Genomic DNA, 11,793 nt, shown 5'->3' with positions numbered 1-11,793 from the left:
CTGGAAGCGTCATAGCTCTGTGTGTGTGTGTAGGCAGAACAGGCTTTCCCCAGAGGAGGGATCAGTCGGGCAGTGGCCACAAATGGCCCGTGGGTTGTGCACCCTGTAATCCACTTTGGTCATATGATAGATTGAAAGACACCCTGGAATCAAAAGAAAATTGGTCTCCAGCTGGGGGGGGGTGGAAGGTGCAGTGTCTGGAAAGTATAGAGTGTCACGTTGCAAGACTCAGCGGGGTGAGCTGGCAGGGGGGGAAGAATGGAGACAGAAGGCTGCAGATTACACCCTGCGCCCTCATTCCTTTGGTTGGCTGATTGAACATGGTCAGAGGGTCAGCTCCAGCCTAGCCGCAGCACATCTACTTCCCATACCCTGCCGAGGCTATGTTCCCAGCAGGCTGTCCCCAAGGAATGAGAAGGGTTGGGTTGTAAAGATCAGATGCATCTCTTCCCCTGGGCCTTGGATCCAGTCAGTGACACAGCCAAGGTGCGCTAGGGTCTTCTGTGACCTGGCTGGACATCTGCAGTGTCCTGGGATTGCTCTCAATTGCCTGGCCAAAATCAATTTGCTGCTCTCGAGCAGCAGCACCAAGCAGGGCCTAAAGAGGTGGCACTGTCTAGTCAACCTGGCAGCTTCTGGCTTTGCTAGGGGGCAGTGGGGCAGAGAACAAAGGAGCAGTCCAGCTTCCTGCAGGAAGGGAGGGGAAGAGGAGGCTGCTGCTCCCTGGGGCCTGAGAAGTGGGATCTGCGCCAGGAAATGTTCATTACCAGTGCCCAGAATGGTGCCAACTCCCACTCCCTCCATGGAAAGGGTTTTATACCCTCCAGCCAAAGGTGCCTCACAATCCGCTTTCCACTGACCAAAGCGGTGGCTGTTCCCATGGTTAGAGCAAGAAAAGAGGGTATTTTTTGTTTTGTTTTGCTTGCTGCTCCCAGCTCCTCTCTTCTTGCAGCCTCCCACCCCCAGGTTGTGCCTCCCTGATTCCCCAGCATGTTGCCGCCTGCCTTCCAGAGCTATGCCCATTCCTCCTCAGGCACAACCCCCACCACCCTGGCTGCTGGATCCTATTTAGTACCTCCTGCTTTCCCTCAGACCCTCTAGGGGCTGCGTCCAGCCAGCTTTGCAGCCCTTCTCTCGCTGCTCTTCCTTCTCTGCCCCAACCACTGGCCTCTTCTCTCTTTAGTTTGCCACAATCTCACTTGCATGTGTGTGAGAGCCTTCTCCAGTGCAGCCTCTGCCATCTGGTGCTGCATAATCTGTAGTGCTTTGGTCAGTGCTGCCCAACTTCCCTAGGGCTGGGGGCTGTGTGTGGTGCTGGTATGCAGTGCCTGGGCTGTTCGCCTGGCTGGCCATATGCTGAGCAGGTGGTCCCTTGAGATTCCCTGTACCCCTCTCTCCACAAGCAGTATGGGCAGCATGTAGCCCCCTACCCCACACTGCAGACAGTGCCAGTGGTATGTAGCCTCCACCCACTCCCCAGCCCTCCTCTGCTGTGCAGCTGTGGGAGAGAAAGCTGAAGGAGCCCACAGGTTGCATGTTGGCCCCTCGAGGGCCTCAGTTGTACAGCCCTGACTTTAACCATAGCTGCCCAGGCAGAGTATGTCCTCTGGTGATGCAGAGGTTGTATAAAAGTGCTTCTGCCAATTATAGCTACCTGCAGTTGTGGAGAGGCACAAAGCATTCCAGTGCAAGCACCTTTATACCTATAAGAAGGTAGCCTCCCTAGGTTTTGCACTGGTCTAACTGCATGGTTTAGAAAATCACACCCTTAGCTGACACTTTTAGGCTGCCACAAGCACTGTGTGGCAATCGGGCCTGGGTGTGTACCTCTTTGCCTTGCTGTTTCTTTTCGAACTTTGACTAGAAATATGGCTCCCCCTCAAGCCAGAGCCTGCTAATTTCTCCTCTTGAATGTTGCATGTTGTTAATGATGCGAAGTGTTTCATGAGCAGCATGCAAGTGAATAAGAGTTGGTCTCTGTGTGGTAGGGTACAGGTTGGATCTAGGCAGGGTGCTGTATTTTGTAATGATGCAGTGCAATTAGGAGCCATCGGACTTGAAACTGGGCAGCAGAATACCTGGAACAAGGGAGCATGGATGGTCCAGTGGCCACTGAGCAAGGAGGTGGGAAAACTTGTGTTCTCTGTCTTGGTCTGCCACAGACTTTCGTGGGTGATCTTGAGCCAGTTAGTTAAGCCCAGATCTTTGAGTGTATCAGGGCACTTCTCCCTTGTTGAAACAAGTCTTACTGCCCATGAGCATCTGGCAGTGTAGCACTGGCCTAGGCACAGGGCTGTTGAAGAGGTGAATTTGCCCAGGTTTGAAACTTGCAGCTTAGAGCCACCCTATCTAAAGGTCCATGTGGATGTTATTCAAGAACAGAATGAGAGTGAGTCTTTGCATTGTAGCCAGCCCTCCCCATCTCTGAGAAATGGGGTCAGATTTCCAGCAGTGTGTTCATTGCAGAATGGGATCCCTCGGCTCTTTGCTCAGCAGGCAGTTACCATTAACTGTCATTTCTCTTTCAGGTCATGTTTAGTGTCTCACTCAATCCCAAAGGACACCCCTTTCTTCCTAAGCAGGGTGGGAGTGTGGTGGTATCACTTGTGGGCAGCCACATAACCAAAGGGATGGGGAAACCTCTTGCTCTGATGCTCCAAGGGAATCTGGCTATGTCTGGAGTGAGCTTCCTGGCCCAGGAAACACTGCAGGTCTTGTCCCATGAATCATTCCTAGAGTGCCGCTGTGGAGGAGGAAGGATGGTCTTATAGGCAGGTCACAGGGATGACAGACAGGGCTGGAGAAGGTTTGGCTGCTAAGTCGCTGTGACCTTGGGTAGGCCACTTGGCTGTGCCATGCCTCAGTTTACCCACCTGTGAGTGGGGTGGCAGTTGCTTCCTCCCAGGGAGCTTGTGAGGTGCCCTGAGAATCTATAGACTTGCTACAGCATTGTTATTGCTACCAGCACCACCTCATAGCTTTCTGTAATTTCCTTTTTCCCAAAGCACTTAGCAGTCTACTGACAGAGGACTCTTTGAGGCCACCTCTGAGAAGAAACGTTGAACTTTTTAACTGGACATAGGAATAGTTCAGGATAAGAAATGAAGGAGGCATTCCTAGAGCAGGGACTGTCTTTTCATTATATGCGTGTCCAGTGCTTGGCACAGAGAGACCCTGACTGTCTGTTTAGGTACCATAGAGGCTGAGATTGGGGCCTTACTATGCCAGGGGTTGTACAAACATAGCAAAAGAATCCCTATCCCAAGGAGTTTACAGTTTTGACAGGTTGGAAATTGGAGAACAAGGGGTGGAAAAGCAGTAGCATTATCTCTGAAACAGAGAGACAAAAGCCCAAGTCCTTAAAGGTATTTAGTTCTGAAGTTCCGTTGACATCAGTGAGAATTAGGGGCCAAAGTCCTCTAAGGATCTAGACCAGTGGTGCTCAACCTCTGACCTGCAAACCAGATCTAGCCCACAGGTCCAGAAACTTGGCAGTGGGGGATTGGTGGCAGCTTTGTTGCTCCTGTCCTGCCATTTCTGGACGCATGGGGACCCCCCACAGGGCGGATAATGTGGCCCTGCCCCAGCATGTGGGGTTGCTTTGTGGCCTGATCTGGGCGTGTGGGGTTGGGCCAGCATGTAGCTGGATCCTAGTGCATGGGATAAGACCTGCGGGCCGACCTGGCATGGGATCTGGCCCACAGGCTGACCCTACTCCATTCATCTGGCCCGTGGTGTTGGAAGGTTGGGTACCGCCCATCTAGACCAAAGTGACTTGCCCATGGTCATGCCACAAGTCAGTGGCAGAGCCAGGGTATGGAACAAGAGCCTCATGAATTCCAGTACAGTGCATGAACCCCAGTGCTCTTCTTCCTTTTGCTCGAGCCCAGGAGGGTGAGGTGGGAATAAAGCAGAAATCTGTGTGGGGCTCTGCCTTAATATCCCTTTTTCTTTGTCCCCGACAGCCAACACCAGGCCGGAGAGATGGGGCCTCCCCAAATGCCAATGCCCCCTTGGAGGAGTCCTTTCCTTGGGTGGGGCCGAAGACAGTGGTGCTCCGGAAGAGCCCACAGGGGGGATTCGGCTTCACCCTCCGGCATTTCATTGTCTACCCCCCGGAATCGGCGGTCCATACCAATGTGAAGGTAATGTTGCTGCTCCATGCTTTCCAGCTCCATCAGCCCTGTGGGGGTGGGGGAAGGAACAGAGGATGGTCAGAAAGAGCTGCTCATTAGGAGGAGGATAAAGGAAGTAGCTTCTATTCGATAGAAGGGACTAGACTTGCAGACCCTGGGTCCAAGCCCATACACCCTTCTCAGCAGGAACTGAGGAATAAGGTTAGTCTGGAGGGTGCTGGATAGGGTCTTAGGGTGGCAGCTATCTTGATCCCCTTCATATCAGAACAGACCTGGGTGCTGCCCCCTATTCAAGAATCACTTGAATATTTGGGGGTGGGCCATATGTTGGTCATAAAAGGGCACTTGCCCTGAAGAAGCCAGTTCGTCCATCCACCTCTTTAGACCTTCAGAGATGTTACCACATAGTTTCCCTTCAAAGCTCTCTGCTTAAGAAGTCCCTGGCCAGAATTCTCAGGTTTGTGATAGGCAGGAGACAGGCTCAGAGAGTTGGAGGGGTCCTTTCAGTCTTCACTCCTGGGAGATTCCACAGCTTATCAGCTAAGAGTGGTCTGTGGTCCTGTGCACATGGATGACAGTACAGGGCTTCTCTTGGCCTTGGTCTCTCTGCATCAGCCTGTCAGAGTTTCTGGGGTTTTCTGAGTCACAACTGGTATCTCTGCTCTTTGCTTTCAATTCTGGGTATTCCTCTGGAGGGCAGGAGCCTCACAGTCACCCAGTTTTCCTCCCTGCCTTGTAAAAGCAAACTCAGTGGCCTTTTTTTGGGCCCCATTGCTTTGGAATGGCTAGTTCCCTTCACTTCTTTTTCACAGTTCAGCTACATAGCCCTCCACAGATGCTCTTCATGATCTCTCCAGATAGTTCCTGCTATCTGCAAAGGCCTCCATTCAGTGTGACTTCTCTCAGGCCAAGGAAGAGACAAGATGTGTCTGGCCAGCACCCCCTCTGAATCCTGGCATAGGCTGGGACTGAACCAGGTGTGTGTGCATAGCCTTCCCAGCTCAGGGGGACCCTCACCAGGTGCTTGCTCCCTGCCTGTGCTTCTGGCTACACCCAGCAAATGGGAGACAAGTTGACCTACAGGAACCTGCAGGGCAGAGGCTGTTCCAGATTTATGCTTTTATGGTTATGGAGAGGAAATGGATGCAAATAGCCTGGAGCTGCCCCACGCCATGGTGCCTGGCCAAAGAGAACATCAGGAGCGCAGCACCATGGGCTGGTGTTATCTGGTGAAGACCCCCCACCCCTAGCTTGCCACTGCTGAACACAGGTTTTAAGAAGAAGTGGTCTTTGAGTATCAGCCAGTCCTGTAGACCCCTGCTGGTGCTCCCCAGCCCCAGTAACTTTGCATATGTGCACTGAGGTTTTGGCATATTATAGCATGAAGTTAATTCCTTAGGTGCTCCCACCATCTTGTTTGCTACGATGGAGGTGGTGCCAAATGCATAGGGACAAGGAGGAGAGAGGATTTTCCTACTACTCAGTCCCTGGGTGGTGTTCTCATGCTTATGCTAGGCAGGAGACCAGAACAGACAGCTGGAAGGGTCTTACCAAGGCTGGAATCTTACTTCTAGAAGAGGTTGATGCATATTGCTACAAAGGAAGTGAAAGGCCTTTGGAATGGTGCCTGTTGTGCCATGCCAGGTTGGGGGGTTTCTCCCTGCCTGGTGAGTCCAGCAATTACCTTTCCAACACATGACATAAGCCTGTCAGTGTGGCAATGCATAACCTCACTCCCCTGATCAGCCTTCTCTTTGCAACTCTGGCCCAACCAGGCCTGCACATGCTTGGTGTTTTTCTCTTACTGGGCCCAGCAACACTTTGCTGTGGCAGTGCCTGGGCCCTGCACCTGCATGCCCAACATGCAGATGTGGATGTCTTCTTTTATTTGGTTTCCCAGATGTTCCACTGCCACTCCTTTGCAGTGTGATACCTGTCACTGCACTGGCTAGAGGGGCTATTTGGTCTCTGTACTGCCATGGGGAAGACCACTGTGGGGGGCTCTAAAGCAGGTCATAGCTTCTGTATGGAACATTGGGGTGTTAGCCAGCTCAGCCAGGGAGTACAATTTGGAAAGCAGAGCCCTTCATGATACTGTACCTCCAGTCATCTGCTTTGTCCAGGAGTTCAGGATCCCCTCCAGGCTGTGAACCTAGAGTTCCCTCCCTTACAGATGCATCCTTCAGTCTTCAGGTAGAAAGGGGAGTGCAAGAGTGGTTTGAGTCTTTTAGGATCTGCTTGTAGCTGACCTTTGGGGAAAGGTTGGAGGCTAGGAGGAGCTCCAACCCAATGCTGCCTGACTGCAGGAGACCCCCATGTCTGGGTGGAGAATGGTTCCCAATAGGGGTGAACTTTGTGCGCTCTTGTGGAGCGGAGTTAACCCCTTCACCCCTGAACACCAGTGCTTGATACATGCAGCAAACATGCTCTCTGGGTACCACACATGGTGTGGGACAATCATGATTTTCTGCAGAGATGTGCAAAGGCAGTGGCAGAAAGCAGTTACAGTGGCAAGGTGGGGCAGCTGGTCTGGACATAGTTTCAGGCAAAATAACCCCTGGGTTCTGGGCGAATATTAACTAAACCACTGCTGGGTTTGGGACAGTTTTAGTAATGTCTGTGGGATGGGGGTGCCTCTTCTGCAGCAGTGTGTCAGAGGGTAGAGGGGAGTAGGTAGCTCCAAGTCCCCTGCTGCTGATCTATTATACAAAGACACAATAGCTTTTGGGGGTCTCTCCAGAGCTTGTCTTCCCCTTGCTCTGCAAGAGATCCAGTTTGAGCCCTAGATTTTTTTGTTTGCTGCCTGTGTGTAGAAGGAGATGCTGCTCAATGCAGACATGGCAGAGGAAGAAGAAGGTTTAAGTGGCAGAATATCTTTGCAACACAGGAGCTAGCAAAGCAGACAGGGCTGTATTGCGATCTGGTTCCAGAGGGAGCTGCACCCCTTTCTTGGCTGCACATCAGTACATCTGTCCAGTCAGGCAACGTCATTTTTCCAGGAGAAATTAGTAGTTTTGGCCCCATCACCCCAGCCATGCATTCTTCCCCCCAAAACCCTCTTTCTTCCCAGAGAGGCATGGGCCTGTCCTCTGAAGCAGGGAGGATTTGTTGAAACATTATTTGACCTGAACTCCTAGCTCTGCACAGCTGCCTCTGCTTGTTGGTGTGTGTTTAAATCCCAGTCCCCCATTTCATATCCTGCCAAAGTGTTTGCTTTGTTGATTGCCCATGGCGGTGAATTCCACAGGTTTGCTACATGCTTCCTCCAACAGACTGACTGGAAGCAAATTTACAGCTTTTGGAATTTACTGCCTGTCACCCTGACACTCTGGGCTCTTTGGTTTGCTGGATCAAGGGGAAGGGCTGAGGTTGTCTTAGTCAACCTGTTGCACATATATTATCATCTCCCACTCACCACCTTTCAAAGTCAAATAGTCCAAGAAATGTTAATCTCCCTGCCTTGACCTCTTAAACATCAGACATCTCAATGCCTGAGGTCTAGGCTGCTCTGCCTAGCTCCCTGAAATACATTAGTTTAATGAGACCTGGGTTCCATTTTCAGCTCTGACACTTACTCCCTGCATGACCTTGGTCAAGTCATTTGATCTGTGTAAAATAAAGATGGGAAATATGTTCTTCCTCCCTTTGTCTTGCTGGTGTAGACTGTAGGACCCTCCTGGGAAGGGAGCTACTCTTTGCTGTGTGTACACAGTGTCTGGTTCAGCCAGATGTCAGCCTTGGCTGGAATCTCTAGCTGCTGCTATATTTAATAGTGTGTGATGTGCGTGCAGGTGTTGGCAGCTTTGGCATGGGTGTGTGCCTATGGGCACGTGTCTAGTTGCATGTTGGAACCATGATGGTTTTTCACACACAATTAATTTACTCCCAGTTCTTTTTAGAAAACAAGGTGCTGCCATTCCCTTGGGACTTCATTCCAGGTTGGATTTGATTTAAAGCACTGACCACAAAGCCTTGATTTAATCATTGTTTTCTACAAAAAGTGCATTCTTGTTGTTTGATATCCTTTATTAATTTACCTTCTTGAAACTTTGTACTTTTGGAGAAAGGTAAGGGCTTGACTGTGTGTACACAAACTTGCAGAGAGACAATAGGGCTGATGGAATCACTAATCAGGTCTGTTATCTCTCATCTCCATATACTGCTGTTAACAAGGATGTTATCTCTGGAGACAACAAGCTCTCACTATACCTGAAGAAGGGTGTTTGTGCCGGAAAGCTTGCAAGGAACAATTTTCCCAACCATTTAGTTTGTCTAATAAAAGATATCACATCTACCCAAAGAACCTCGTCTGCCTATGATCTCTGGAGACACAAATCCACAGTTTGAGAACTGAAACTAAGCATCACAGAGATGCTTAATGGGATCTTCTAGACTGAGCAGAGTCCTATTGGGTAGAGTGTCTTTTTTTTTAATCTTTACTAATCTATAGAGGAGCCTCTGGGAACCCCATAAGATTGGGCCCCTAATATAGCCTGTTGTGATTAAAACTTCTAAAAAGGTTCCATGAATATATTGTCTCAAATAATATATAATTAGAAGTTTTATAATCCCTATTCCATGATGTTATCTTTGAGCGTTAACATATCTTAAATTAAAACTATATTTATATAAGTTTATTTTTTTAAAAAAAGCATCTTAAAAATAAATCTGATTCAAATAAAAAAAAATCCAATTTTTTTTAAATATTTTTTTTAATCATTGTTTTTTTTTATACGCCCTGTTTCATTCTGTAGGACTTGGGCCTCCCCATGTCTCCTTCATTCAAATCTCTCCTCTTCTCATTTAGGGTTATCTGTTTAACTGCCACCCTCCACTCCAGAGGAGGCTGTATTTCACTGGTGCCATAGGAGAGGCATATGAAGTGAAATCAGCTGGAAGAACCAGCTGGATATGGTTTGATTTACCTGGTCCAATGGAGGTGGAGCAGAGTGGTCCCTCTGTGCTAAGACCTTCAATCAGGAGATTTCCTGATAAAATACAGCAGGGGGACATGGGTCTAAGTGACTGCTACTCCTGAGCAGTTTCTCTGCTAAGTCATTTCTTCCCCCTGATTGTCCTGCCTGGCTTAGGCCTTGAACAGCATCTTGCCTCCAGGTGCCTTTTGATCTCTGCACCAGCTGTTCATATTTGCAGACTCTTAAACACCCCATGATAGCACTGTGCTGTGAGTGCCCTCCTCCAGATCAGCTGAGCATTCCTGCCTCAGAGTGGAGGGGTGGGGACGGGGTGAGGCCTTGGCACTCCCAGCGCTGTCACGTGATTGCTGCATCCAAGCAGAGCATGGGAAATCTGGCACTGACACACTCACCTTGGTTGTGCCGCAACATCTGGCAGTGGCTCATGACTGCGTTGCTTTATCAGGGCCTCAGCGCTGGTTCTGGCAGCCTCCAGCAGAAAGACATGGCTGGGTAACCTCTGCTGTGTTATAGCATCTGGGAACGGAGACATGACTGTGGCACCTCAGTGTGTCAAAGCACAGAGCCCAGGGGTCTCCATGGTTGAAAATCCCTAGGACTGAGAGGCCATTGCATTGCCTCAGCTGTGTCCCAGCAGGCAGAGTCTCTCATTCGGAGACGGGAGGACATCCCCCTCTGCAACACAGAACTCAGACATAAGGATGGACATAAGGAGGACTGGAAGGGGCCTTCTCAGCCATTAAGTCCAGTCCCTGGTGGTCACATACAGCCATGTTCCCAAAAATCCCTAGAAAAACCAGCACTCCAAACCTTCCAAAGGAAAATGGGGACACCAGCAACAAGAGCTAGGTAAAAGGCAGGGGAGATGAGGGTGCTGCCAATGCCCTACTAGTGCAGTTACAGGGATGAGCTGGTTAACATATGCTCTGGGGATCCAAGGAAGAGGACCCTGCCCCACCCCATGCCACAAAGGAAGAAAAACCCACCCATAGGCTTTAAAAGCTTGATGGAGGGGAAGAATTCCTTCCTGAGCCACATTGGGCAGTGGTGGGTCTGACCCTGAGCAGATGACTGAGATGCTGCAACCAAGACCATTTGAGTTTTCTGAGTGCTAGCAAGGGCACCAGCCAAAAAAGCCCCAGCCTTCATTGCAGCCATCGTCCAGTGCTCCAGGGACACGATCCCTGCTCCAGGGACATGATCCCCACTCCTCTCCTCTGTCACAGAGCCAGCTCAGCACTGCCATGCTGTCCCGTCATGCCGCTGGCATCCCAGGGAGAGAGGCGCCTCTCCCAGCCGGCCCCAGTCCCCAGCAATATTTGCTGACATCTCGTCCATTCAGATTAGGTGTCTGGTTGGGAACTGCTGTCCGTGCAGGACTGAGCTTTGTGGCCAGAGCCAGTTCTCTTGAGCTTCACAGGCAAAACTGTCAGCTTTGTCATGGCAGAAAGGAAAAGTTGGCTCTCCTGGCAGGCTGGTTCAAAGCCTCTATGGGGCTTGAAATCTGTCTTCCTCTCCTGCAGCATCAGTTTGAACCAGACAAAGGGGAAACTGTTTGAGAGTCATAGGGTCCCTGCAGCCCGTTTGCTTAACTCCACTGTCTGGTTATGGATGGGGTTTCATCCTGCTCCCTGGAAGCCTCCCGTCTCCACCTAGCTCCTTATGGGGTCTTCCTCAGTGCCATCCTAGAGGCCCCACATGGGGGAAGAACTATCAGCATTTTCCAGATGGGGGAGTGAGTCATAGAGTAGACAAAGTGACTTGCCCAAGGTCAGTCAGGGCATCTGTGGCAGAGCCAGAATTGAACGCAGGCCTTCTGAGAATCCAGGTCTTCTAGCACCTCAGAGTGTCAGGCCAGCTTTCCTGCAACTCGTGTTACTCTCCTGAGGAGAGCTTTTTGGCCACCTCTTCCACATGTGAGCACACAGAGGGCTCTTGCTTGGTTCCTACAGGGTTCCTCCTTTTCCTCCTGTGTGTGGAGGTCTATCATGAAAGCTCACCAACCCAAATGCTAGGTCTCCTTGCCAGCCATTCACCTGGGTTACCATGGAGGTGAGGGGAAAAGTGATGATAAACTAAACAAAATACACTTGTAGCATCTGTAGGGCAACAAGGATGATAGGTGGTATGGAGGAGCGTCCATAGGAGGAGAAACTAAAGAGGCCAGACCTATTCAGTTTAGAAAAGATTCGCTTGAGGGGGGAACATGATAAGGGCTTAGAAAATACTAAAAGGCAGAGAGAAAATAAATAGGGATTTATTATTCCAACCCTAATATTCTATGATTCGATGATTTGCTCTCTCTCACAGTACAGGAATTAAGGGTCACAAAATGAAACTAGTAGATAGTGAATTTAAAACTAACAAAAAGAAGTCCTTTTTCACAGTGTGCAATTCAAGTGTGGAGCTCATTGCCACCAGATGCTGTGGAAACTGATAATTTAGCTGGATTCAAAAAGGGATTGGACAAATTCTTGGAGGAAAGGGGCATCAGTAGCTATTGAGCGTAGGAGTTAGGGATGCAGCCTTTGCATTAGAACTTTCTATACCTTAAATGCTGGAGGCTGCAACAGAGAGGAACACTGGAAAACCCCTGATTATACCCAATTCATTCTCCCTTCCAGCATTTACTCTCTGCCTCTATGAGACACAGGATACTGGGCAAGATGGACCTATAGTCTGACCCAGTAAATGTCAATTAAGTTCATATTCTCCCCTGA

The 11,793-nt window shown here is 49.9% G+C and overlaps 1 protein-coding gene across 3 annotated transcripts in view; it reads left to right on the top strand.

Moving 5' to 3' along the window:
* The window catches only part of ARHGAP23 (Rho GTPase activating protein 23), a 114,395-nt gene that overhangs the window by 21,623 nt on the left and 80,979 nt on the right, over positions 1–11,793 (top strand). For all 3 annotated transcript variants that reach the window (XM_019507751.1, XM_019507758.1, XM_019507743.1), the window contains exon 2: positions 3,966–4,145. In XM_019507751.1, coding sequence (XP_019363296.1) covers positions 3,966–4,145 — 180 coding nt within the window. The remainder of the gene's footprint in view (positions 1–3,965; positions 4,146–11,793) is intronic.

Source organism: Gavialis gangeticus, unplaced genomic scaffold (assembly GCF_001723915.1).
Source record: "Gavialis gangeticus isolate Ggan-Ray unplaced genomic scaffold, GavGan_comp1, whole genome shotgun sequence".
Taxonomy (NCBI): Eukaryota; Metazoa; Chordata; order Crocodylia; family Gavialidae; genus Gavialis; species Gavialis gangeticus.
The sequence above is the reverse complement of the archived record's forward strand: the minus strand, read 5'-3'. Positions and strand labels throughout refer to the sequence as shown.